This window comes from Megalobrama amblycephala, linkage group LG2 (genome assembly GCF_018812025.1).
Source record: "Megalobrama amblycephala isolate DHTTF-2021 linkage group LG2, ASM1881202v1, whole genome shotgun sequence".
Lineage (NCBI taxonomy): Eukaryota > Metazoa > Chordata > Actinopteri > Cypriniformes > Xenocyprididae > Megalobrama > Megalobrama amblycephala.
This window is the reverse complement of record NC_063045.1, coordinates 9353694-9380838: the sequence shown is the minus strand read 5'-3', so window position 1 is coordinate 9380838 and position 27145 is coordinate 9353694. Positions and strand designations below refer to the sequence as shown.

Here is a 27145-nt window from a genome sequence, read left to right as displayed (position 1 = left end):
TGACTGATTCAATGTAGCGCATAACAATAGAAATACTATGATGACAGTCTTTAATATATTTAATATATTTAATCTTTACTTCAAAAAACTCAGAAGAATCAGAACCACATAACTATAGACGAGAACACAAATGTTTTGAAAGGGAATGCAAAACATTTGTGAATTAACGCAAAAGCATTGAAACATTATTTCCTCTCATCTCATTTTTTTCTCCATCACCATGTCCCTTTAGGGGCTCCATGTTAACCAGTGTCATTACATGCGTATATTCTGATATGGGTATACTCTACAGTAGTTGGCAAACACAATAACTACGCATATTAGTTTGGTAATGGAACTAGAGACTGTTAACTACAAAAAAAATCTGAGAATAACTGTCATTAATGATCATTAAAGGATTATTTCACTTTTAAATGAAAATTACCCCAAGTTATAATAACCCTCAATGCTCAACTGTCATCATACAATAGGTGTATATGACTTTCTTCTTTCTGATGAACACAATCGGAGATATATTACTTCAAAATCCTGATGCATCTAAGCTTTACATTGGCAGGGAACAAGACCAACGATTATGAGCTGTGAAAGTGCATCCGTCATAAACGTACTCCACATGGCCCCAGAGGGTTAATAAAGGCCTTCTGTAATGAAGCGATGTGTTTGTGTAAGAAAAATATCCATATTTAACAAGTTATATTTATTAATATAATAAATAGTATAGGGTAAATATATATTTATATACACCGATCAGGCATAACATTATGACCACCTTCCTAATATTGTGTTGGTCCCCCTTTTGCTGCCGAAACAGCCCTGACCCGTCGAGGCATGGACTCCTCTAGACCCCTGAAGGTGTGCTGTGGTATCTGACACCAAGATGTTAGCAGCAGATCCTTTAAGTCCTGTAAGTTGCAAGGTGGAGCCTCCATGGATCAGACTTGTTTGTTCAGCACATCCCACAGATGCTCGATTGGATAGAGATCTGGAGAATTTGGAGGTCAAGACAACACCTCAAACTCGTTGTTGTGCTCCTCAAACCATTCCTGAACCATTTTTGGGGAATACTGTTTCCATGAAAGGGTGTACATGGTCTGCAACAATGGTACGTGTCAAAGTAACATCCACGTGGATGGCAGGACCCAAGGTTTCCAGCAGAACATTGCCCAAAAGCTTCCCATAATGCATCTGCCGTCTTGCCTTTTTCCCATATGCATCCTGATGCCATGTGTTCCCCAGGTAAGCAACGCACACCCACCTGGCCATCCACATGAGACCAGGTCACCTTCTTCCATTGCTCCGTGGTCCAGTTCTGATGCTCAGGTGTCCACTTTTGGCTCTTTCAGTGGTGGACAGGGGTCAGCATGGGCACCCTGACTGCGGCTATGCAGCTCCATACACAACAAACTGTGATGCACTGTGTATTCTGACACCTTTCTATCAGAACCAGCATTAACTTCTTGAGCAATATGAGCTACAGTAGCTCGTCTGTTGGATCGAACCACACGGGCCAGCCTTCGCTCCCCATATGCATCAATGAGCCTTGGCCGCCCATGACCCTGTCGCCGGTTCACCACTGTTCCTTCCTTGGACCACTTTTGATAGATACTGACCACTGCAGACCGGGAACACCCCACAAGAGCTGCAGTTTTGGAGATGCTCTGACCCAGTCTTCTAGCCGTCACAATCTGGCCCTTGTCAAACTCGCTCAAATCCTTACACTTGCCCATTTTTCCTGCTTCTAACACATCAACTTTGAGGATAAAGTGTTCACTTGCTGCCTAATATATCCACCCACTAACAGGTGCCGTGATGAAGAGATAATCAGTGTGATTCACTTCACCTGTCAGTGATTATAATGTTATGCCTGATTGGTGTATCTCTGATTGTGTTCATCAGAAAGAAGAGAGTCATATATACCTATGATGGCTTGAGGGGGAGTAAGCCTGTGTTAATTTTCATTTTAAAGTGAACTAATCCTTAAAGACTATCAATTAAAATATTTAGTGTATAAGATTAGTATGTAACACCTGCCTTCTTGATTAGTTTTTCTGTGTTTCCTGCAGATGCAGAAGATCCCGACTGTAGCAACAATCAACAGAGATCCAACAGAGATCAACACTATCAGAGAGACTGGAGAGTTTGTGTCCAGTGCTGTAATGATTAAGAAAGAAGTGAATGTATTAGTCTGATCTACAACAGAAGACAGAGATCAGCTCAGTAAATAAACACAATATCAGCGCTGCTGTACCTGCACATGTGTGACAGAGGTGAGTGATGTCCAGATGTTGAGTCTGGTTGCTGATGGGATTGTTCAGCACACAGCTGTAGGTGTTTTTATCCTGATATTCCACCTCCAGAGGTAGAGAGAGACTGATGCTGAGATCAGACACACTGATGCTGGACAATAAACTGTTTCCTTTGTACCAGGAGAGAGTCACATGACTCACATTCACAGCTGAACACACCAATGAACAATTTGATGATGATGATGATGATGATGAAGAACATTGTGAAGAGTTACTGCTGATGACAGGAACAGGCAGACGAGCTGAAAAACATCAGAGAATAAAGAGAAATGGGAATAAATCTAATCAACAATCTTATTTTTGATTTAGTGTGTTGAGTAAGTACAGTGTGATAATGACAAGTAGTGAGTGTCTGTCATCTCAAGTATTTAAATGTTTAATAATGTTATAATAAAAATTGAGCAAAAATGCTATCTCTACTCACCATAGACAGAAACACTGAATGTTTTTGATGAAGATTTCTCTCCACTTATATCTAGTTGATAATCTCCAGCATGTTCAGTTGTGATGTTTGTGATGGTCAGAGATCCAGTTTGATCGTCCAGCTTCAGTCTGTCTCTGAATCTCCCATCAGGACCATTAGATGTGGAGAAGCTTAGTTTCCTTCTTTTGATTTTAGCTATCACAGACCTTTCAGCTCCAAATGTCCACAGTATGTCGTCTTCAGGTATTTCAGTAAGATCAGTGTATAAAGTGACAGAATCTCCCTCCATCACTGACACTGAATCACCAAACACACCTGGAGAACATGAAGATAATTTTCATGACTATTGCAGACCTAGACATCAAATTTCACATTTCTGATTCTGGTCACAAACAGAGACCTGAATAAGTAGATCTCACAATAATGATTGATAACAGCATATGAAAATAGGCTTATTCCAACAGTAACAGCAGCTTTATTACCCTGAAACAGAAAAAAAAAATTAAGTTGTAGAAATGTTTTTACAACTTACCGATCAGACTCCAGCAGCACAAACCGAACAAAACAAGCGCATAAAACATTTTCTTCAATAGTTTCGTGAAAAGTCTGACCTAGAAGCAAGCAAAGAAGCATGTTGATCTGGTGTGTGGATCCTCCTCCCCCAATCTAACAACATCAGCCCACACACACAGAACGCACGTAATGTAGTTACATATAGATGCTCTTCTGGCACTTAAAGCTTTAACTGTTCTTTAACTCTAGTGAACTTTCTTAATTTTTCATTCATTTCTTCAACTTTTCTTCATGCTTCATATTTAACATTTATAGTTTTTAAAAAGTAGTTGACTGTGTTAAATATGTAATAATATTGTGTGAATGTTGGATCAACTATTTCATGGTAAAATAGAGCCTAACACTATACAGTGATTTTAATATAGTTGTATATATTTATTCAGTTCTCAGTATTTGTGTATGGAAAAACCAAAGTAAAAAGTTGAACTTGTTCACTGAACCTGTTTCACCGAAGTTTAGCTTCTGAGTAAAACTGAAAGCCACTGCGGTCGGTTTCCTTCAGACGTGTGATTTGATCTCTTGGGTGGACAAACTTGTTTCTGAGAGAGGATGGTTATTTAGAGAGCATGTGTGCTTAGTTTGTAGGTGAAGGTTAGTTGTAGGTGAAGGTTTCTTCTTGCTTTTATGAACAGCTTTTTATGACTCTTTAATCTAAGGAAACATTAAACCAAGATGAGAAACTGAGAAAAACAGAAACATAATTTCTAATGAAAATGTCATTGTTTTGTTTTTAAAAGAAATTGATACTTCTGTATCAAGGTAGTAAAAACCATAAACAACATTTTCACATTCCAAAGGTTGTAGTTGGATCATTTATTTATTTTATTTAGAAATTTAGTCAACAGCTCACATTAAATGCAAAGTATTTAGCCACAATTATTTTATAAAAATGTGTGGTTTTTATTATTATTATCTTTATTGTAAAATATGCCGTAACATTGACACGAGTGTCAGTGTCGAAACATGAGGTGGGCAGCAAGCTATACTTCAGGGGCTCCATGATGACAGAAAATAAGTGTGAATCCCTAAGCTGGCATCTAAGGAGCATTAATGAATCCTATTATTGCTGAACCTGCTAACCTGGAGTTCTTCAGTATGGCAAAGTGTGGTCCAAACAAACATGAACATGTGTTCATTTGTAGAAGAAAAGTCATATACATCTGGAGTACCTCTCAAGCATCCAATCAGCATTCACAAGGTAATACAATAAATTAACATGTTGAATGAAATTGACTGTTTCAAAATAACTTGCTAATTGCTAATACAAAATTTATTTTCAATATTTTATTAATATATTTAGTTTTGATAAAATAAAGTTTTGATTAGCTATTGGCAGTTAAGTAGATCCAGAAAGCAGTTTATGCACACCAGCCAAACAACCACAATACGACATCCACCACAGAAGATTGTGTCTTTCTGGAGAGTATTAATAATTCCTTAAAATAATAATAATAACTAGAATGTACATTTTCTGAAGAAAATGTGAATGATGCTTGCAGTGGCAAAACTCGACACTCGGTTGCTAGGGTGTTTCTAGGCAATTGCTAAGGTGTTCTGGGTGGTTGCTAGGCAGTTGCTAAGGTACTTGGGGTGGTTGCTAAGCAGTTGCTAAGGAGTTCTGGGTTGTTGCTAGGCAGTTGCTATGGTAACCTGGGTGGTTGCTAGGGTGTTGCTAGGTAGTTGCTAAGGTACTTGGGGTGGTTGCTAAGGTGTTGCTAGGCGGTTGCTAGGGTGTTCTGGGTGGTTGTTAGGCAGTTGCTATGGTAACATGGGTGGTTGCTAGGTAGTTGCTAAGGTACTTGGGGTGGTTGCTAAGGTGTTGCTAGGCGGTTGCTATGCGGATGTTGTGGTAACATGGGTGGTTGTTAGGGTGTTGCTAGGCAGTTGCTAAGGTATTTGGGGCAGTTGCTAGGGTGTTCTGGCCGGTTGCTAGGTGGTTGCTATGGTAACATGGGTGGTTGCTATGGTGTTACTAGGTTGATGGTAGTTGTCACAGATAGTTACTATGGAGCTTCTATAGAGTTCTTAGCATGTTCTTATCCCACTTAAGCATTTAGCTAATCACTATTAGCATGTAGCTATTCACTAATAGCATGTGTAGCATGTTGGATATCCAGTTTGCTAGCATGAGTCAAAAGAGCCAACCGCCATGTCTCTACGATGTTCTGATGCAGAGATATAGGTTTGGTTGCTAGGGAGTGGCTTGGCAGCTGCCAATGATGATACTCCAAAGGCTGCTTGCCAGTATGAATGACCAATCCCTATTCCTCTGTTGTATTCAGATTTGAAGGTATCCCTCTATGCTACGGGTTGCTAGGGTGTTCTAAATGGTTGCTAGGGCGTGGCTATGAAGTCTTGAAGGTGATTTGTGATTGGCTGTTTGCTGCCTCGAGTCAAATGAGCCCACCCTCATGTTTCTATGACACTTCTATCCAAAGATATTCCTTTGATCTTTTTCAATGGAAGTCTATGGAACTTGTTGCTAAGGTGCTCTATATGGTTGCTAGGGTGTGGCTTGATAGCTTCACAATGATCCTGAGAGACTGATTGGTTGTCTGAGTAAAATGAGCCCACCCCCTTGTCTCTATGTGATCCAGAGTTATGTTCAATACAAAATCCCTATGTAATTTCCCATAGTAGGAAAAACGTTTCGTTATTTCTTCTGTCAAGATCCATAAAGGTACTAAAAACACATCTAAATCAGTTCATGTTTACATGAGTACAGTGGTTCAATATTAATATTACAAAGTGATGAGAATATTTTTGGTGCACCAAAAAAACCCAAAATAACAGGTGCGTCCCAAGTCCATAGTGTAGAGTGCGTCATTTGGGATGCAACTAACGACTTATTTAGTGATGGCCGATTTCAAAACACTGCTTCAGAAAGCATCAGAGCATAAATGAATCAGTGTATCGAATCATGAATCGGATCGCGGGTCAAACACGCCAAACGGCTGAAATCACGTGACTTTGGTGCTCCAAACTGCAGATTTGACACACTGATTCATAATGCTCCGAAGCTTCCTGAAGCAGTGTTTTGAAATTGGCCATCACTAAATAAGTTGTTATTTTGTTTTTTGGCGCACCAAAAATATTCTCGTCGCTTTATAATATTAATATTGAACCACTGTACTCACATGAACTGATTTAAATATGTTTTTAGTACATTAATGGATCTTGAGAGAGGAAATGTCATTGCTCCCTATGGAGGCCTCACCGAGCCATCGGATTTCAACTAAAATATATTAATTTGTGTTCCGAAGATGAACGAAGGTCTTACGGGTGTGAAACAGCTTGAGGGTGAGTAATTAATGACAGAATTTTCATTTTTGGGTGAACTAACCCTTTAACAGAGGAATTTACTGTGAATATTCCTATAGGACCTGAAACTGATAAAGATAAAGACAGACTGTTATTAATACTAGAGATTGCTGGTTATATCCCACCCACCCGCAAATTTCACCTGTGTCACTGCATGTAAAAGTGATCGAGATTTTTTTTTTGTATTATTTGTTATATAACCAATGTCTCATGAGTGATCTTGTCCTGATTCAAATATACCCTTCTTCTCTAATACATTTGCACTGGTAACCTACTAAACCCATTAGAAGATTTCTATAGCATAAAAACAGTAAATGAAAGGGTTAAAGGTCACTAAGGTTTTTATTTTTTTTTTTGCACAGTGAGTGGAAACTTCACACATTCCCTTACTTACAACAGATGAAAGATGTCATTTCTTTCCCTCCATTTCAGAAACATTTCTCATCATGTTTTGTTGTTGTTTGTTTTTAAGAGTCTTAAAAAAAATCCAGGAAAAAACTTTTCACCTACAAGCTAAACACACCTGCTGTGAATACACACTCTCACCTACAAGATGTGTCCACCCAACAGATCAAACCACATCTCTGAAAATAGACCACAGCTGCTTTCAGTTTGACTCAGAAGATGAACCTCACTGCAACTTGTACTGTGAGATACCAGACGGTTTTAGCTCTGTATCTTTATTTTGGTTTTGCACACACTATAATAGAGAATAGAACGGTTTCTTTGTGACTTATGTGATATTAGGTCTGTCAAAGTTGGGTCCGAGAGGACAGTCTTTGGACAGGGTCACAGTGAATGAAATCATGAGAATCACGGCTTCTCAGTTGACCTAATATCACATAAGTCACAAAGAAACCGTTCTAGTTAAGATTGAGTTTTGTTGTTTTAATGCATCTGTTTTTGTTGTTGCTAAAACAGTTCAGCCTAGTGAAGAAGAGATAACATATGCTGACCCTACATTCCTCAAAAGCAAAGTACATAAATCGGTAAGAGAATTTATTCCTAATTTATGTTCTGTGTTCTTGGAGAGATTGAGCAGTGAGATGGATTTAGATGTGTGTGACTGTGTTTTTGTATAATGATCGATCACACACAACAGCAGCATCTGATATTTATAATCATCATTCAGTGCCAGAAAAACACAAAAATCTGCTCTGCTTGGGAATGTAGTTCCATTTCTTTTTTTTTCTTTTTTTTTTTTTTAAAGCAACTGACAAGCATTGAAAGAGCACAGGATCTCCAAACGTCACCATCAACACTACAGACTTCGGTTTTCATCTTAAAAACTTTTTTTTTTATTCGTAATTTACCATTTCCAGAATTATACAGATTTAGTCTCAAACAAAACGATTAAGTTGCATTTTACAAATTTAAGTGGACTGAATATTGTGCTTGTTTGTCTTAGCAGAAACTCGCTATGTTAAACAGTCTGACAGGAAACTGAAGCCTTCAGGAAATGATGCACATATTTCTGCTTGTTTGCATGACAGTTCATGAGCAAATGTGTGTTTTTTTTAAATCAGCCAAACTTACTTTATAACACCATGGCTGCATTTTGTCCATCTTTTTTTCTGACTTCTGGCAGATTGGATCTTGTTACACACATAAACACATATGAAATTACTTCAATACATTTGTGAATCACTGAAGTCAGAAAGACAGATGCTGTGTCACAACCAAATCTGTCTGCTCTTATAGGGTCACACTTTTTTTTTTTTTTTTTTTTTTCAAAAATCACACTGATTTGTGTTTTTTGAGTATTATCATCTCCTGTGTGATGTTTTTTACAGAACGTTAAAGAGGAAGATCATGTTGAGTATGCGCCTATTGCCATGAGAAGATGATCAAACTCTTCTCTAAGCACAAGACCAGGAACCTCCTGCGACAACCTCAGGTTCAAAGTCTGGTTGTGTTTTGGTTGAAGCGGCATCAGGAAATGCAGTAGGATCAAAGTGTGGGAAATGATCTCCTAAAAACTTCAAAAGAATGTGTCTTGTAATATGAGGACTTTTAACAAATTATTTAAATCATATGGCACATTGGAGCATTTTTATGTTTTTAAAAAGACCATGTGTGCAATTTTTTTTAAAGGAACACTCCACTTTTTTTGAAAATAGGCTCATTTGCCAACTTCCCCAGAGTTAAACATTTTACCATTTTTGAATACATTCAGCCGATCTTCGGGTCTGGCGGTACCACTTTTAGCATAGCTTAGCATAGTCCCACCCACCTCACCTGGGATCCAGTTTCCATTGTCTGAACTTTAAAATGACGCTGTGTCATGATCGTGATGCGTCGGATTGAGGAAGTAAAGCATGTCTTATTACTCTGTAAGGATTTTCTCAATATCTACTTGTCATATTATGTAGGGTTTGGGCTCGTTTGAATCGAGACAACCTGCTCTAAATAAAACCCAAGATAAATTTCCAAATCAAGCCAGTCGAAATAACGTGACTCAAGTTTTTTCCCAAGAGATCCATTAATAAATTGTATCTCTCCTTTCCCATACCTCCCAAAGCCAAGGAAGTGTAGGCTACACTTTAAAAAATGTAATGATATCTACCCTTCTTCAGAATTTCTTAGACATAGATTTAATATTGACCACAATAATTGTACTTTCTGTGATTCTGACATTAAAATGACTGTAAATATTTTCTTTGACTGTATATTCAGTAGAGCTGAATGGTCTGATGTGTATGAGTGGCTTACAGTTTCTATTAATGTGAATTCTCAATTTTCTAAAAATGATATAATTTTTGGTATTATAATGGAAGATACATATTCAATTTTTACTGAATAATGTTTTTTTATTTTGGGAACATTTTTAATTTACAAATGTAAGTGCCTTAAAGCAAAGCAATTGTTTTCAGTTTTTATAATTTATTTTGGTTGTACTGTAAAACTTTAAGGATGTTAAAATGCATAACAGGAAAAAGACTATTTAGCTTATTGAGGAAATTTAAACATGAAGACCCCACTGTGTAATTTCTCTACCCACCCCCTTCTCATTTTACTATTATTTTTTGTGCTCTTTTCTATTGGATTTTCTTAAGATTCTGTATTGCCTTATTTTACTTGTTTCTGCAATAATAAAAAAAAAAACCCTGCTCTAAATAATGATGTGTGATTTACTATGGTTTATGTTTCATAAAGATACATAACAAAATAATGCAAAAGCTTCATCTGTGTATGTGCATTGTGCATCAGCTTTACTTCTTAACTTCAATGTTTCTCTGGCTGTTGTAACTGTGTTTCTGAAGCACATTTGCTGTAGCAAAAGTTGTAGTGGCCTTATTCAGCGATTTCACCAAGATCTCTGAGAACATTATTTAGATTTAATAATTTCATGTTATATGAACTCTAAAATATCACTGCATGAAATTTTATTCTATTTTAATATTTTGAACATTTTTGATTCATGCAAAAACAATTATACAGGAGCACATAGACACATACAAACATCAAGATTCTGTGTATGATCCTCAACAATGGTGACAATTTTCAGATAAACAAATCAACTCTGAGCATCACAAAATTAGCTACTAAAGGCACAAAAAAAAATCACCATTGTTGAGGTTCATACGCTGATTCATGATGTCTGTGTGAGTCTAAAAGACTGCTCAAAACTCCGTATGTAATTTTAAAGTTAAAACATTTGACTGTCATAAAAAAGACATAACTAATAAATAATTCACACGCTCAGAGTTTAGACTCCGGAGAGAATCAGGACACTCCATGATGACTGAATCACCATCATTAAATAAACCGATTCATCTGATCAGAATTTCAATTTCAATTCTGCTGTATACATTTTGCTGCAACGTTCTAAACAGTTAATTCTCATGAGGAAGTTTTGTATGAAAGAAAAAAAAGTCATATTGAGCAGAGTGAGCGTTTTCAATTCATTCCTATGGACGTCGAGCTTCACAACTCCACAATGCACCTCACGTGCATGAAGCTTGAAGCATGAAGAACGACTTCCATAGGAATGAATTAAATTATGGCATTATGGCAGGCTCTGGTGCACTGAACCGCCACAGCCTCGTGCAGCTCCGTCGCACCGTCATTGGTTCAAAAAGATACACTGCTCAAACCAATGGCCGTGCAGTTACACTGCGTTATTGAAAAAGACTTTGGTGAATCAGAGAAAAAGGGATTTTTTTCCCATCCACAGTACTCGTTCCCGTATCTCAGGGAACCGAGGTTACATTCGTAACCAAGTACGTTCTCAAACCTGTCCTGGAGGAGCAGCAGCCCTGAACATTTAGTATGTCTCTCTATATCTGACACATCCAGTCTTTACTAATGAGCTCATGAGTTAAATCAGGTGTGATAGATATAAATTATAAATTATATATTAGATATTAAAGGAATATAAATTAGGATATATTTTACTTTTTATTTTACAGTTTTGGTAGCTGTTTTTGACTAGTCACTGGTCATTTTTTTATTATTATTATTATTATTATTATTATTTTTAATGCCATGCATTTCACCCATTTTTTAGTTTATTTTTTTAGTGAACATTGTCTCAGTAAACAAGATGCTGCAAAGAAAATGAACAAAGAACCAAATCCTTTGTACACCTTCCCAGAAATTATATTTATGTCTATAAGACAAGTCGTATAGGAATCTTTGAAATTGGTTCCAAAATATGATAGAAATTCTAATTAGAATCCTTTAGGATTGTTTGACAAGGACATGGTATCAAGGACGTCACCCAGTACGTTCAGAGACGGTCACGATGTGGAGTTCTTTTAAGGGTTGGGGGACATTATTTTGGTGGACCTTTAGGGGACTATTTCTATAGGATGTCCTCTCTATGTCTCTACACTACATTCCTATAATGTTTGCAGGACCTTTAGGGGACCAACATAGAATGTTATTTTTTGTTAGGCCCTTCTGTCATGTTTACTGAATGTTTTCAGAACCTTTAGCAACATCTCAGGAACCTTTAGGGGACCAAACTAGAATGTTACTGCAGCACTTCTTTCACACTGGTTCTTGGTCTGCAGATCCTTAATCTGTCATTTTGAAAGCTCTGCGTAAGGAACAATGGCTCATGGCGCAGCACTGGATGTAAATAGACTGCCTGAGGAAAAATGTGGAAGTGACCGTGCAGTCCATTGAGCTGTATACGCCACCCAGAACCTTTGTGAGTGGTTTAAAGAAATGCCAGGTATCCACTGGTCTGCAAATATAGAGAAATGACAGATAGCAAGGATTTACTAAGTGATTGTAATTTATTTTTAATTATTATTTTTATGAGAACCTTCCATTTCACCTATAGGTGACATTTCAAATGGGTCAGGAAGATGCAGTGCTGTGCTGAATGAAACATCTCCATCTAACTAACGGGGAACCATGGAAACATTCTGTTAATGTCCTCTTTGTAACATTCTTATGTGACCATAGAATAACCAAAATGGAACGTCCCCCTAAAGTCGTATAAGGAATCTTGAACTGCAGCATTTTCATTACCAAAAGAGGACATTTTGGGAACATCCCTAATGTTCTGTAAAGGTTCAGAATTTTCATCACCTTTAGAGAACTTTTAGGGAACATTTATATTGTTTTCATTTATATTGTTAATCCCTATTATTTTACATGCATGCACCAGATGTGGGCCTCCTTGTCTATGTCTTATACTGTATATGAAGTGAGTACTGTATATGAAGTGAGTACTGTATATGAAGTGAGTACTGTATATGAAGTGAGTCGCAGTGGGGGCCACATCCATGTATTTTCAAGGGGCCTAGAATTTAATAGCTACGGCCCTGGTTGCACTGCACTGGCATCACTGACAATCGCAACAAGCCTACATTCTAGAATGTATAGAGAAACGCAATGATCACTAAAATGTATGGTCTCATAATGTATGATTCAGTGTTTGCATAGTTATTTCTGATAGCAAAAATAATTGGAAACAAATATCCTTCTAATTTCCATTGTAAGAAAATATATTTAATATATATATATATATATATAAATATAAAATGTATATTTGTATAAATTAGAAGTCTTTTCCTATACAGTAGTTGTCATAATGGGTTGTAAAAAACAGCAAAACAAAAACAATCTTTAAATCCAAACAATGAACACACATGAGATCACTGGAATAGGTTTAGGTAACCTTGTAATGTCTGCCTGATGGCAGAAGTGCAAACAGATTGTGTCCGGGGTGGGAGGGGTCTGTGATGATGTTACCGCCCTTTTCTTCACTCAGTACAAGTCCTGAAGGTTTGCAGGTGCACACCAATTATCCTTTCAGCTGTCCTCTGTTGCAGTCATCTTTTATCTGATTTGCAGGCTGACCCAAACCAAACAGTTATATAAAGTGCACAGAACCAACTCAATAACAGCTGAGTAAAATTGTGTCATCAGAACCTGTGGCAGGTTGAACTTCCTCAGCTGGTGAAGGAAGTACAGTCTCTACTGGGCCTTTTTCACAATAGAATCAATGTGATTGTCCCACTTCAGGTCCTGAGAGATGGTGGTGCCCAGGAACCTCAATGACTCCACTGCAGTCACAGTGCTGTTCATAATGCTAAGTGGGGGAAGTGCTGGGGGTTTCTTCTAAAGTATATGATTATCTCCATTGCTTTGAACGTGTTCAGCTCCAGGTTGTTGTGACAAGACAGCCAGCTCTTTACAATACATATGTTAAAATAAAATGAAAAGAAAAACAATAAATTTTTGCACAGTTCAACAGTGAAGACATTAAGTACAGTAAACATCTCTCTTTTTAAAAAGTAATATTCTTGTTTTAACAGTAAACACATTTATAAAATGTGAAAAACCACAAAGCTATGACACCCCAAACAAACAAACAAAACCCAAAGCATCAGTGTGGATATTTTTCATGGATTCCTGTTGAAAACACCAGATGCATTTTGGTCGATCTGACCATAAGTGGACGACACTAAATACAGGTGTAAACGGGGTCTAAAATGCTTGAAGCTTGTCCATTTCTAAACACTTCCAGAGGTAGTCGAAAACACACTCGACTGGATTGTTTTTTTAGTGTAAAGGCTAATGTGGTCGAATGCGTTCAAACAGCCACAAAAGACTGCCTACTCACCGAATACATAAACATTATGGGAAGCACACTAGCCATACAGGTTTTTAACTTTGTCGGCTGAAGAGCCAAGTTTGGCTTGAAGATAAAAAAATGTACCAATCACAATGTTCTCTCACCATTCCCGATTTTTAACTAGGGGTTGCACGACTACTGATTTCTGCTAGTCAATTTCTTATCAAAACAATACTCGAGTTACTCGACTACTCATGGTTCATGCTATTGTAAATGAAAAGACATGAAATAGTTCTTATCAATAAATGTTTATTTATTCATAACCGAATGCAACAATTATATAAGTAAACTCTCAAAGCATAATTATGACATTAAATATTATATGTTACAGAGTAAAGCCAAATAAATAGCTGCACGCAACATTTTAATCTTAACATTTGCGTCGTATATGCAAACTATATGTGCATGCATACAGTAATTTAATAATAACCTTAATAATAATAATAATATTAATATTTAATAACTTTAATATAAGTTTTCAACAGTAAAAACAAGAACGAAAATAATCTTACTTTAACTGGCTTGAAAGTTTATAGACTAACAAGTCATCGCCATAGTGGTTGAAGTAATCAATCTCTCGACTACTCAACTAGTCTACGCAAGCTCTATTTTTAACACACACTCTCAGCGTTCAGCGTGATCTTGCTGCTGTCAGAGTAGAAACGAAAGCTGATGCTCTCTGTATGTTTTTCATTGTCTCAGGCGCATTCATATGTAAATTGTGCACTCTTATTTTGTCCATTAGATCTGAAACCCTCTCCTTGAAGAAATCAGGACAGAAGTGGTTGAAAGTGGACAAAAGAGACAGATTAAAATACCAGGTGTAAAAGGAAAGGTTTCTCCCTCTTCTACTTGTGATCAAATCGACCAAAACACATCTTAATACCAGGTGTAAACAGGACCTCAGGGTTGACCAATCAGTTTAAAAAAAGAAACACATACAGAACACCTAAATGGGTCATGAACTGCGCTGTTTTATAGTTTTATAATGTTTTTTTGCGGTGCACTTATAATGTTAGTATGCTTTTTACATCAAAAATTATCCTAATTTAGAAATAAATGGCATTTTTCCTACCCTGATTTTAGCCTCTGATTTGAAAGCTCTGTTTTAAAGGATTAGTTCACTTTGAAATGAAAATTACCCCAAGCTTTACTCACCCTCAAGCCACCCTAGGTGTATATAACTTTCTTTTTCAATTTGAACATAATTGCAGAAATATTAATAAATATCCTGATGCATCCTATAGCTTTATAATGGCAGTGATGGGGTTCAATGAGTATGAAGCTGAACAAAGTGCTTCCATACACATTCATCCATCATAAACGTACTCCACATGGCTCCGGGGTGTTAATAGAAGGCCTTCTGAAGTGAAGAGATGCGTTTGTGTGAGAGAAATATCCATATTTAACAAGTTATGAAGTAAAATATCCAGCTTCCGCCAGACCGCCTTCCGTATTCAAGTTACGTAGAAAGTGTAAACTGATCATTTACACTTTTCACGTAAGTTGAATAGGGAAAGTGTTGGACAGAGCGTAAGCTTTGTGAACTGCTAGAGTTTTACACTTTCTGTCCAATATGGAAGGAGGCTCATGCAGAATATTTAACAAGTTATGATTTTTTTTTTTTTACACAAATGCATCGCTTTGCTTAAGAAGGCCTTTATTAATCCCCCGGAGCCATGTGGAGTACTTTTATGATGGATGGATGTGGATGGAGACACTTTCTTCAGCTCATTCTCATTGAAAACTATCACTGCCATGTAAGAAAAATGATGAGGACGTTGAAGATCTCGATTAAGAAGTTTATTGCAGCGCAGCAGTGACAAAGTGCATGTAGCACCTTGGAGTCGGAATGAACCCAGAACATCCAAATATCAAACCTTTTATCCTGTTACAGTTTACCACTCTTCATGTAAATGTAGTTTCTCATGTTTTACCAGCTGTTTTACCAGCTCACACCCATTCCCATTCTACAATTGATGACCATTTGCTCAGGATTTGATCAACCAAATGGTACATAAACAATATACCAGTTGACTTTCTTCTTCTCTATGATAATTAAGCCATTTTGGGGATGAACTCATTCCAAAATATACTTTGGAGTGGAATCTGGGTCGAGGCAGACTGCAATTTCTTACAGCCATTATAAAGCTAGGATGCATCAGGATATTTATTAATATTTCTGTGATTATGTTCATCAAAAAGGATGGCTTGAGGGCGAGTAAAGATTGGGCTAATTTTCATTTTAAAGTGAACTAATCCTTTAAGGGGTGTGTCTGCTGTGAGATGTGTAGCCACCACGCTGGACTACTGCATCTTCTGAGGCAATGGCAGAACTGTAGGAGGCTTGTACGAGTGGCTTTATTCCACGCTGTCGTCTCTGCTGGTCTCAAAAAATGGCACTTTGCAACAACACAACCTTGTTTCTGCAGCGACTTTCAGCATGTTTCCTTTAACAACGTCTGTCGTTTAGATGTTGTTCAGAATCTTAGATGACGGAATAAGTGCAATTCACCTTTATTCCACAAGGTGGATAAGACACCAAGGTAGTGTCTGATACACAATGCAGAAGTGACGACTCTTTCAGACAGAAAACGAAATAAGAAGAAAAACATGAAATGGCTCAGCGATTTACTGCAGAGCAAGTACTGAACGCAATCAAATATGACTGTAACTGTCACTGGATGGATCTGGTGAAGCTGATCGAAATATTGATTTTGAAGATGTTGAAAATTATATAGTTCTGAGAATATGTTTGAGATCGAGAATAGGCTCATATTTGCGAACTCAAACATAAAACTAGCCTATTATTTGCTGAATTTACTGGGAAATGAGCTCTGACGAGGACAGTGATGATGGCAATAAACATCTGCTCAAACAGAGCCCTTTCAAGCTCCAAAAGGTAACAAAATATGATTTATTTTATTCTTCTGTAATTGTTACTCTAGTATCAGAGGAGTTTTATATTATCGCGACAGGTAGAGATCCTTCCGTGTTAGATATAGATCCGGGTCGATAAAGACCCGAATATGTAATAATGATTGGCGAAACAGTCATGCATTTAAGGGTTAATGTCTTGTCTTTACAGAAAACATAGTTTTTCAAGACAATCACATTTTACACTGTTCTTTACAAATGCTTTGGTTTAATGGGGATTAAAAATAAAAGGAGTGGGTCGATTTTTATCATTGTAGGGTGGTTGTGTTGTTCACACACTGCCAACACACATTTATATCCAAGCACCATGTAAAAGTGGATATTGTATAATAGGTGCCTAATCAGTTATGCACAAAAATCAGATTTGGACTGACAGGCTGAAATCCTATTCAAATTACATTTCTGGAAATCCATTTCAGTCTGACCGCTCTGATCAGATTTCGCATGGTTTGTCTCACTTTCTCACAACACGTAAAATGTAAACATTAGACGTTGTTTTAGAAAACATGCTAAGTCACTGCAGAAACAAGGTTGTGTTGTTGCAAACTTCCGGACATGCAGAAAATAATAATATAACAGAGACAGGTTTTGAAACCAGTGCAGACGACAGCACAGAATAAAGCCGCTCATGCCAGCCTCCTATGGTTCTACTACTGCCTCACAAGATGCAGTAGTCAAGCATGACGGATACACATATAAACAGTATTATTTACAGCATAACAATATGTAGCCGCTGCTGTATCTATATTGCAAACCCCTCTATGTTGCGGTTATTAACGCAACGTCATTACCATACTATACTCATCACACAGATATTCCAGAAAACAAAACAGTGGCATGGACATACAAATCAGATCAGAACAGTTGTGATACCCAGTGTGGACAGTAAATAATTTGGATCAGATTCCAATCGGAAAATAATCAGATTTGAACTAAGTGTGAACATAGCCTTACACTTGCAGATCTCACAAATCAAATCTGTTGTAAATTCAGTTTTTTTGTTTTTTAGACAGACGGATTCAGTGCACATATCATGATTGCCTCTTCATGATTGTTCTGCCTCAAAATGCCCTTTTAAACAAACCCAATGAAACAGATTACTTTGGTTCATTCGAATAAAAACACGTTTTAAAAAAAAATCTTTTTGCACAATAAATCTGCTCTTTTTTTATCTTGTCAAATCAGCAGTATGTAATACTTGCCATATTGTCCTGCTTGTGTAGATTTCTTTTTGTGATGGTAAATCACACCAGCAGTTAGAGCTGCAGCCACCAGCAGAACAACAACACCAACAGCAGCATATTTTCCTCTCACACTTGAATCTGGAACAGCTAAAGACAGACAGTCAGGACAGACAGGACATTATTACCAGAGCATGACTAATAATCAACTTTAACAATACTTCTGACTGATATTAACACCTGTCTACTTTGGTCATGATATTGATTCATTTCATAAATGGCGCCATCTTGCGGATTTTTCAAGAAACAGTTGCGTTCGCAAGAAAACGATGTATTTTTCTTATATAAAATAGACTTGAAAATAAACTAAACTCAAAGTAACATGATAAGATAATAGAGATGTTCTCAGTTATATTTTAATATTTAGTCAAATCTCAGTTTTTCTAACAGCCACCAATGTAGCCTACATGTACAGGGTTGATTTAGGCTATATAATTGAAACTTTTCTAAAACTCCAAAGGAAAGTACACTGAATGACTAAATGATACTTACCAGTGACATTAACACTGAAACTCTTCATGCTGACATTAACACTGAAGCTCCTAATGATGCTGATTCTGCTGCTGATGATCTTCAGTTTATATTCTCCAGTGTCAGTGTTTCTGGTGTTTGTGATGTTCAGAGATCCAGTCTGATGATCCAGCTTCAGTCTGTCTCTGAATCTCTCATCACACTGATTAACTGTGCAGATCTTATTGTGATCTCTGGTGATTTCAGCAATGATGGTGTCATTAAAATACCATGTCAATGAATCATTTGGATTTTTTATTACATAAGTATCTAAAGTGACATATCCTCCTTCCTTCACTGACTTTCTCTTTATTTCATCAACTTCATCAACAGGAAAATCTGAAACACAAACCAAACACAAACCACTTTTTTTAGTGGGAAACACTACATATCATGAAATTACTGTGGAACAATCTTTCAAAAAGCAACATTTATCCACATTTGGAGCTAATATCTTCATCAAATCCACTGCACTTTGGATTCCTGTTGATGAACTAGAAAATACCATGTATGATAAAATAAATGGATTTAAAATGCTAAACCATCATCTTCATCAGGTCAAATCGGTACGTGACGTGCTCTTAAACATAATGACTCACCGTATACAGCAATGATGAAGTTATTTGTACGGATGGTGCTGCTGGTGATGATCTTCAGTTCATAAACTCCAGAGTCTGTGTTTCTGATGCCCATGATGGTCAGAGATCCAGTCTGATTGTCCAGCTTCAGTCTGTCTCTGAATCTCTCAGTACCTTCATTACACTGAACATCTGTACAGATCTTACTGAGATCTCCAGTGATTTCAGCTATGCGAGTGGCATTAAAATACCATCTAATCTTTTCTTGTTGGTTTGTTTCAACATGAGTGTTTAGAGTGACTGAATCTCCTTCCATCACAAAAGCTGACTCTTCATCTGTATTAATGCTGAAAAAACCTGGAGAAGAAATTAACAGATAAATATAAGCCCAAACAAATCAGCTTTAAATCATACTATACTAATTTAAAGCAATAAGCCAGTTAGGCCATGGTTTACATGTCATTGTTGAGCACAACAAAGTGCCTAAAACTTTACAGGGCTTATAACTTTTATAAAATGGTTACCTGGCAAGTTTTCATAAAACAAGAAAATGCTAATAATGAATTTCTAACAATTACAAATAATGCCTTTGCAAAGCAACATAGTTCTTCAGGAAAGTTGAGCAGAATAGCTGCCAAATAACAAATTTGCAGCAACATTTTTGAATTCTATATTTATGTACTGAATGTGAATTAGAATGCAGGTGAAGAGGAAAACACCTTGTCACTTAAAAACATGAGTAAACACATTAAAGATGTGACGTGATTACACAATGACTCACTGTGAACAGTAACAATGAAGATCTTTGTGCTGATTCTGCTGCTGTTGATCTTTATCTTATAAACTCCAGAGTCTGTGGGTCTGGTGTCTTTGATGGTCAGAGATCCAGTCTGATGCTGCAGTCTGTTTCTGAATCTCTCTTTACACTGTTGATCTGTGCAGATCTTACTCTGATCTCCAGTGGTTTCAGCGATGAGAATGTCATTCTCCAATGTCAAATACCACCTTATATTTTCATGTTGGTTTGTTTCAACACCAGTTTTTAGAGTAATTGATTCTCCGTCATCCACAGACAATCTCTCTGTATCAACACCAGACACACCTGGAAAAGAAATTAACAGTTATTTAAAGTCAAACTAAACTAAACAATGGGAAAGTGCTGTGAAAATGTTTTTTCTACAGATCATACAGACTGTGGGTAAAGAAATCTGTCTGGATTCATAATGTAGCACATGTAAACAAACAGTACAAGAACATCATTGATTCACACATTCACTCATCAGACAAACATTCATAAGACGATATTGAACAACTTAAAGGGTTAGTTCACCCAAAAATGAAAATTCTGTCCTAAATTACTCATCCTCATGTCGTTCTACACACGTAAGACCTTTTTTCTACGGAACACAAATTAAGATATTTTTGATAAAATCCGATGGCTCAGTGAGGCCTGCAGAAAGATCATTTCCTTTTTCAATGTCCAGAAATCTATATTTAAATCAGTTGATGTGACTACAGTGATTCAACCTTAATATTATAAAGCGACGAGAATACTTTTTGTGCGGCAAAAAAATAAAAATAAAAATAACGGCTTCTCAACAATATCTAGTGATGGCCGATTTCAAAACACTGATTCATGAAGCTTTGAAGCTTTAAGAATCTTTTGTTTTGAATCAGTAGTTCTGAGCGTGAATCAAGCTGCCAAAGTCACAGAAACTACTGAAATTTCAAAACATTATGACGTAACAAAGCCTCATTTACTGAAATCACATGATTTTGGCGCTCTGAACCACTGATTCAAAACTAAAGATTCGTAAAGCTCCTAAGCTTCATGAAGTAGTGTTTTGAAATCGCCCATCACTATATTGTTGAATAAAGTTGCTATTTATTTATTTATTTTTGGTGCACAAAAAGTATTCTCATCACTTCATAATTAAGGTTGAACCACTGTAGTCACATGAACTGTTTTAAATATAACTTAGGGTGAGTAACTAATGACAGAATTTTAATTTTGGGGTGAACTAACCCTTTAATGAACATTATGGGTGAGAGAGGGGCACAACCACAAGTCACTTTTTGACCTTCTGTTTCCACATGGGGATCAGAGGATAATTTTTTCACATTAATTACACATGCCTAGTACAAATATGTGTTCTTCATAATTATAACGTAAACCTTTTTCTTTATTTACCCTGAAGAATGGAACTGAAATGTGACAACATGCCCCATTGGTGGGTCACACTGTAACATCTGTGGGGCACGTTGTTACATCACAACATGTCCAGTGTTGGGGGTAACGCATTACAAGTAACTTGAGATGCATAATCAAATTACTTTTTTTCAAGTAACTAGTAAAGTAAGGCATTACTTTTAAATTTATTCACAAAATATCCAAGTTACTTTTTCAAATAAAATAACTTTTGCCATTTATAACAGCATCCCAGAACAGGAGATAAACAGATGAACCACATTACATTTCTTGAAGAAATAATTTCTGAACATTGCACATTTACTCTCAGTCTTTACTCACCTGTTTCTCATGATTTCATGAAAGTTGTTCATGTGAATTATATCACTAACATCATAGAATAGCACTGTTCTAATAGCGTGTTTTAATGCAGAGTTTTATTTATTTTAGAGCACTCCACATCTTCACTTCGAGAAGGGGACGCCATTTGCCACTTCGAGAAATCAATTTCATAATTTATGGTCATGTGACCCAGCAAATACTTGTGATGCTTTCATTTTAAAGCTAGATGGCAGAAGAGTTCAAGTTAACAAACATAGCAATTCAAGTTGATTTATCTGTCATAGGCTATAGGGTAATTCACACATTTGTGTCAGGTTATGTTTAAATAAGTTTAATAGGTTAGGTTTTTTTATAGTTGAGAACAGAGAAATGCACTCACACACACATAAACATCTTTAAATAAATATATCTTTATTTGCCATGTTAACAGCAATAATAAGACATTTCTGTCGTAAGAACAGCTAATTAGCTGATGGACACCGTGCTGCGTTTATATGGGAACATGATAGGTGAAGATAATTAAGAAATTATGTTGCTTCCTTCTCCAAGTTTTTCTTCCGCAAAACGCATTGCAGTTCCATTTATTAACCGCTATTGTGCCAAAAATGACGACTGCAGCTTTAAGTAGCCTATTTGTCTCCTTTTGTAACGTTACATAAATAAGTCACCACAGTCCCATGTGAATATGTTAAGTGCCCCTGTTTTTCGCTATTTGAAGCGTCTTCCTTACGTGATAAAGGCCTGGTAAACATTGGTTTGTAAACAGCCGAGGATTGGCTAATGATCCGAGGGCTGTTTCATAAAACAAGATTAGAAAACAAGCCAGGCTTATTTTACTTAGTCAGACTTGTTGTCAGCGAATTCTGTTTCATAAAACAAACTCAAATGAGTTCAAACTCAGTTACTCTGGCAACTTATGCTGGGAAACTAGCCTGGTCTGGAGCAGGCTAACTGTCAGGCTAAGCTGAGCTCCTCTAACACTGACCAATAGGAACGCAATGATATTACAGCTGACTCTCTCACATACAATTATTTGACTTTAATAACATATATATATATATATATATGTGTGTGTGTGTATATATATATATATATATATATAATATGCACACATTTACTAAATAGTGCTAAATAAAAAACAAATATTGGTGTAAGTTTAAGGCATTTTTTTAAATATGTTTTTATTAAAAGGTAAGTATGATGAACCAAAACATTTAAAGAGAAGTAATTTCTTAAAAATTAAGTGTTATATAGGCACTGAATCATTCTCAGACTTAATGCAGACAACAGTGGAAGCACTTGGGAGAGAACTGTCAGGAGACTTATTTCTTAGCACAAAAGAGGACAAGAGGATTACCAAATCATTGTTTTAAGTGTGAAAATATAGCAAAAGCAACACAGAAATTCAAAATCAATAGACCTGTGACAAGGCCCCTGAAACAATAAGGCATTAATTTTTAATCTTTCATTAAGTGATGAGTGATTTTTTTGCTAGACAAAAAGCAGGAGAAATACCAAGTGAGTGTTTCAGAGCCAGCAAAGCTATGAAAAGAGTGACAGAGTAAGATGCAGCCTGCAGAAGTGACATGTATGGTTGTTGTCCACACTGAAACTACCCACTGTAGTCAAAGCACAATAAAGTCTGCTAGCCTTTTCCAAGGCCCATATTTAATCTATACTCTGGTCTCTCTCTCTCTATATATATATATATTGTGAATTCATGTTGATTGGGACACTTATTGCTATTGAAATGACTGGGAATCCTAATCAACCTGAATTATATATATGTATGTGTGTGTGTGTGTAAAACCTACAGGTTTTCCTTTCTTACTGCTAATTGTTTTGTGCCCAATATTTAATTGTTTTAAAATATATGAATACATATCTCTCTGGTTTTGTTTGGCAGCTGTAGTACTCTTTATGGTTATTAGAAGAGCAGAAATTAAAATCACAAAATTAAAAATTGAAATAAATATAAATATGCACAGACTAAATTTTAATTGGTAAGATGAATCTAAACTCAGTAATTGTCCCAAAGTATATTCATTAACTCCATTACAATAGTCCATTTACAGTTACTATCATAAAAATACACTTACTTGTAGGTTTAAACTTGTACATAAGGCACATTTAATGTCCAACATCAAATATTTTAGCGAAATGTATATTTTATAATTATTGCGCTTCTATTGCGTCCCGTTTGTTTAGTGCGCATGCGCGCAGCAGCGCTCGTTCACTGTGAAGTTTAGCCGCAAAATGGAAATATTTGCATTACTTTCTAACATTTACAGATGGAGAATAAACTTGTGAAAAGTAAGTTATGCACTGAGGAAAACACCATCTCTCAAACGCATATAATAGCACAAAATGTATGCCGTTTCCTATGGTGGATCGATTTGATCCATGATCGACCTCTAGGGCTGCTTAAAAAAAGCGTGCACGCGAAATTATCTTGACAAGGTGAACCTGGATCGAATTAGCGGGACTGCGTGAACTTCAATTACCTTTTATGAAACCGTTTTAGCCCAAACTCATTTGTTAGGTTAATTCAAGTAGGTTTTGGAGTTTAATCCTCGCTTTTCTTAGCATCTTTTATGAAACAGCCCTCCGATCAGCCTGGTTAGATCACGGGAATCGCATGTTAATGCCAAATAAACGCAGCCAACACAATCTGTAAACACACTTCTGTCGAGCATAAAGCGAGAAGAGCACAAAACTCAGGGCACTTCCGCTTTATCATGAGAGCTGGAAGAGAAACATACAGGTCTAAAAGTCTTACCACAGTCACGTAAACACCAAAGCAATGAGGGCAAAATAATAATTATTTCCATTGCCTTCCCTAAAAATAAAATGTAGTTGTTTTTTAAACGTAGATTATAATCCATTAAAGTGTTCTGTCGTCGACCCTACTAAAACAAAACAAAACAAACTGAAAGTAACCTTTGCTTAACCAATGGGAGAGAAGACACCGCACCCATTGAGGTAGTGAAAGCCAATAAGACGCGATCAATTGTAAAATTCGGTATAAAAGTTATTTTATGGTGTTAGAATGTATATTGCATTACTTGTTCGCAACTCAGTGTGGATATTATTTTAAAGTTGAAGGCTACTGTTAAGAACTGGATGAATTTAAATATTTACCTATTAAGCTTTCAGAGACACAAACAAGACAATCTATATAGTAATACATACAAAATAAAGTGTTCCAAGTGTCAATATTATGTTTACACAAGCACAACAAAAGCTCTTTATCACATATTAGCAGCATCAATTGTAATTGAACAGACTGTGCAATTCACGAAATACAGAAAATATTTGGAATATTAAGATAATAACTTAAACAAAATTATGCAATATATCTACATACCTAAAGTGCCTTTAAATCAACTTAACTCAAGGAGCAATAATAGCCATGACCTCATGCTCTTGTCTCTGCTGAAACTGAAACTAGGCTCACATTTATGATGTCATCAGATAAGGCCTTAAACAATATTAAATGCAATACCTAACTTTGAACAGAAGAGGTCACTCTGCTACAGCTTGTTGTATTACTCCAATGAACACATTGTTGTGACTAGTCATTTGTACACATACATTTCTGAAATGCATAACTTGGAAACCGTCAACGCTGAAAGCAGATCACTCTAAATTGTATTGTAGATGTAGCAGTTTTACTCCGGTTATGTTTTGTTCTTGTTAATGATGAAGACAATGCGGATGGAGGAGGTCTCAGGATGTTTTATTCTGAAGCAGCAGGTCTGCAGAAATAGAGCACAATTAATTTTGTTGGGATACACGTCTCTCCACTTCAGTTCGTCCATACAGCATGGAAAAAGCAGCTTTATCGTTTGAAGAGCGAGAGCACGACCCCGTCAGCAGCAAATGTGCTTCTCAATATCTTAATTTACTCAATTAACAGTTACAAAACATAAGATAAGTCAAATAAATTAAACACGTCTCTTCCCTTCAGTTCCAATGTAGTGTGATTAACAAGGATATTGAATACAGATGTCTGAATGTGCGAATATAAAACCAACTTTACCCAAGTTCCTTGCATACAGCATGGAGAAAGCTAGTAAGCAAAACCAATCTCGGTAAAACATTCAAAATGCAATTAATTGCATTACATTTCATGACATCACAGTCATACATTACACTTAAATATTTATTTATTGATATTGTTTACACTTTTTACACAGAAATGTCCTTACCAGCACTCTCATTTGAAGAGCGAGAGAAAGCACAACCGACCCCATCAGCAGAAAACGTGTTTCTTAAAATGGCGCTGTTCACATCGAGTATGTGCGTCACCAATATGTGCCCCATAAAATATTCTGCATAAACAGTTCCTACTAGAATTATTTATGTACATTATGCCCCATTATAATAATAATAACCAAACTTTAACAACAAACATACCTCGAGCACAACATACTTGATCACATTTTCCTTGCTGTTCTTGCTCAACAAACAGTTACAGCAGAAAGAGAAAAACCTTAAAAAGTCAAGGCCAAAGAGCATAACTAAAGCTAACCTCCATAATGATGACCAAACCAAAGTATTACTTTCAAACAAACTTTAACATCTAAACCCTTTTAATCTCAATAGGAACTTCTTTAAACCTATGACAATAAAGTCAGTCATGATTGTAATAACTGAAGCTGCTAATGCTGTTTTTGAAGTTGTTTCTTGGCGATGGAGCTTGACTTTAACCCGATTTTCACTTTCAAACAAAATTTGACATCTGCTAAATCTTTATAAGAATGTTAAGAGATAATGTTCTATCAATGTTATCACTAAACATGTTTAGAATGTTTTTAAAGAATGTTATCCAACCTTTTGTGAGAACATTCTGGTAACAAAAAATAAAACTTGCTGCTGAAAACATTACAAGAACATAAAATAATGTTCTCAGAATATACTTAGAACAATAACATTTCTAGCTGGGGTGACCTAGTATATGCACACAGTTAATACACGTTTAGCTCACTGTGACCTCCCTTGCTCACATTGTGACTGCATGGTAAGATTACTTTGAGTTCAAATTGTTGACTGGGTGCACTAAGCATCTTTGTTCATTGATGTTATGCCTGGTGTATTATTTAATGTTGTGTTTAACTGAGTAGTTTACAATCATCAGTGCTTATTGATGGGTAAGAATTCAGTTTGACCTCTGACCTGTGACTTTTTTCAAACATCAGTTTTGATGATGGATTGATTCAGTACATTATTTCACCATAAAGCAGGTTTATCTAGAGAGGAAGTCAGACTGTGAGGTTCATAACAGCAGGAAGAAGCTCTTCATCTACAAACTAAACACAGATGAAACAAATGGCCACTTTCCTGCACAAGATGTCTGTCCATCTAACAGATCAACTTTCTGAAGAAAACCAACCGCAGCAGGTTTCAGTATGACTCAATATATGAGCTGCTAGAATCACACCTCAATAAGACTGGTAGTGTACGATGGTACACAGTTTTCTTTTTTCTTTTTTTTCTCCACATAACACAATTATTCAGTTGACTTATAAAACCATTTTTAAAAGAGTAAGCTCTACATTGCCATGTAATTCAAAGAGAGATTGATATATATCTATTGAAATATTGAATATAGTCTATACCTTTCAAA

At 36.4% G+C, this 27145-nt stretch overlaps 1 protein-coding gene across 4 annotated transcripts; it reads right to left on the bottom strand.

Moving 5' to 3' along the window:
- Window positions 1-11856: 11856 nt before the first annotated feature.
- On the bottom strand, window positions 11857-25815 carry LOC125263476. Of its 4 annotated transcripts, XM_048182471.1 has the most exons (8): window positions 25728-25815; window positions 25559-25588; window positions 24296-25274; window positions 19768-20088; window positions 19008-19343; window positions 18391-18747; window positions 17860-17988; window positions 11857-13274 (listed from the first exon to the last, which is right to left on the bottom strand). In XM_048182471.1, exons 3-8 carry the CDS (start codon window positions 24399-24401, stop codon window positions 13204-13206), a joined length of 1320 nt encoding a protein of 439 aa, XP_048038428.1. In that variant the 5' UTR covers window positions 24402-25274; window positions 25559-25588; window positions 25728-25815; the 3' UTR covers window positions 11857-13203. The 4 variants fall into 4 exon arrangements, with proteins under 4 accessions (XP_048038428.1, XP_048038429.1, XP_048038427.1 ...); XM_048182472.1 differs by lacking the exon at window positions 25559-25588 and having other exon boundaries at window positions 25728-25808; XM_048182470.1 differs by having other exon boundaries at window positions 25559-25795.
- Window positions 25816-27145: the final 1330 nt, after the last annotated feature.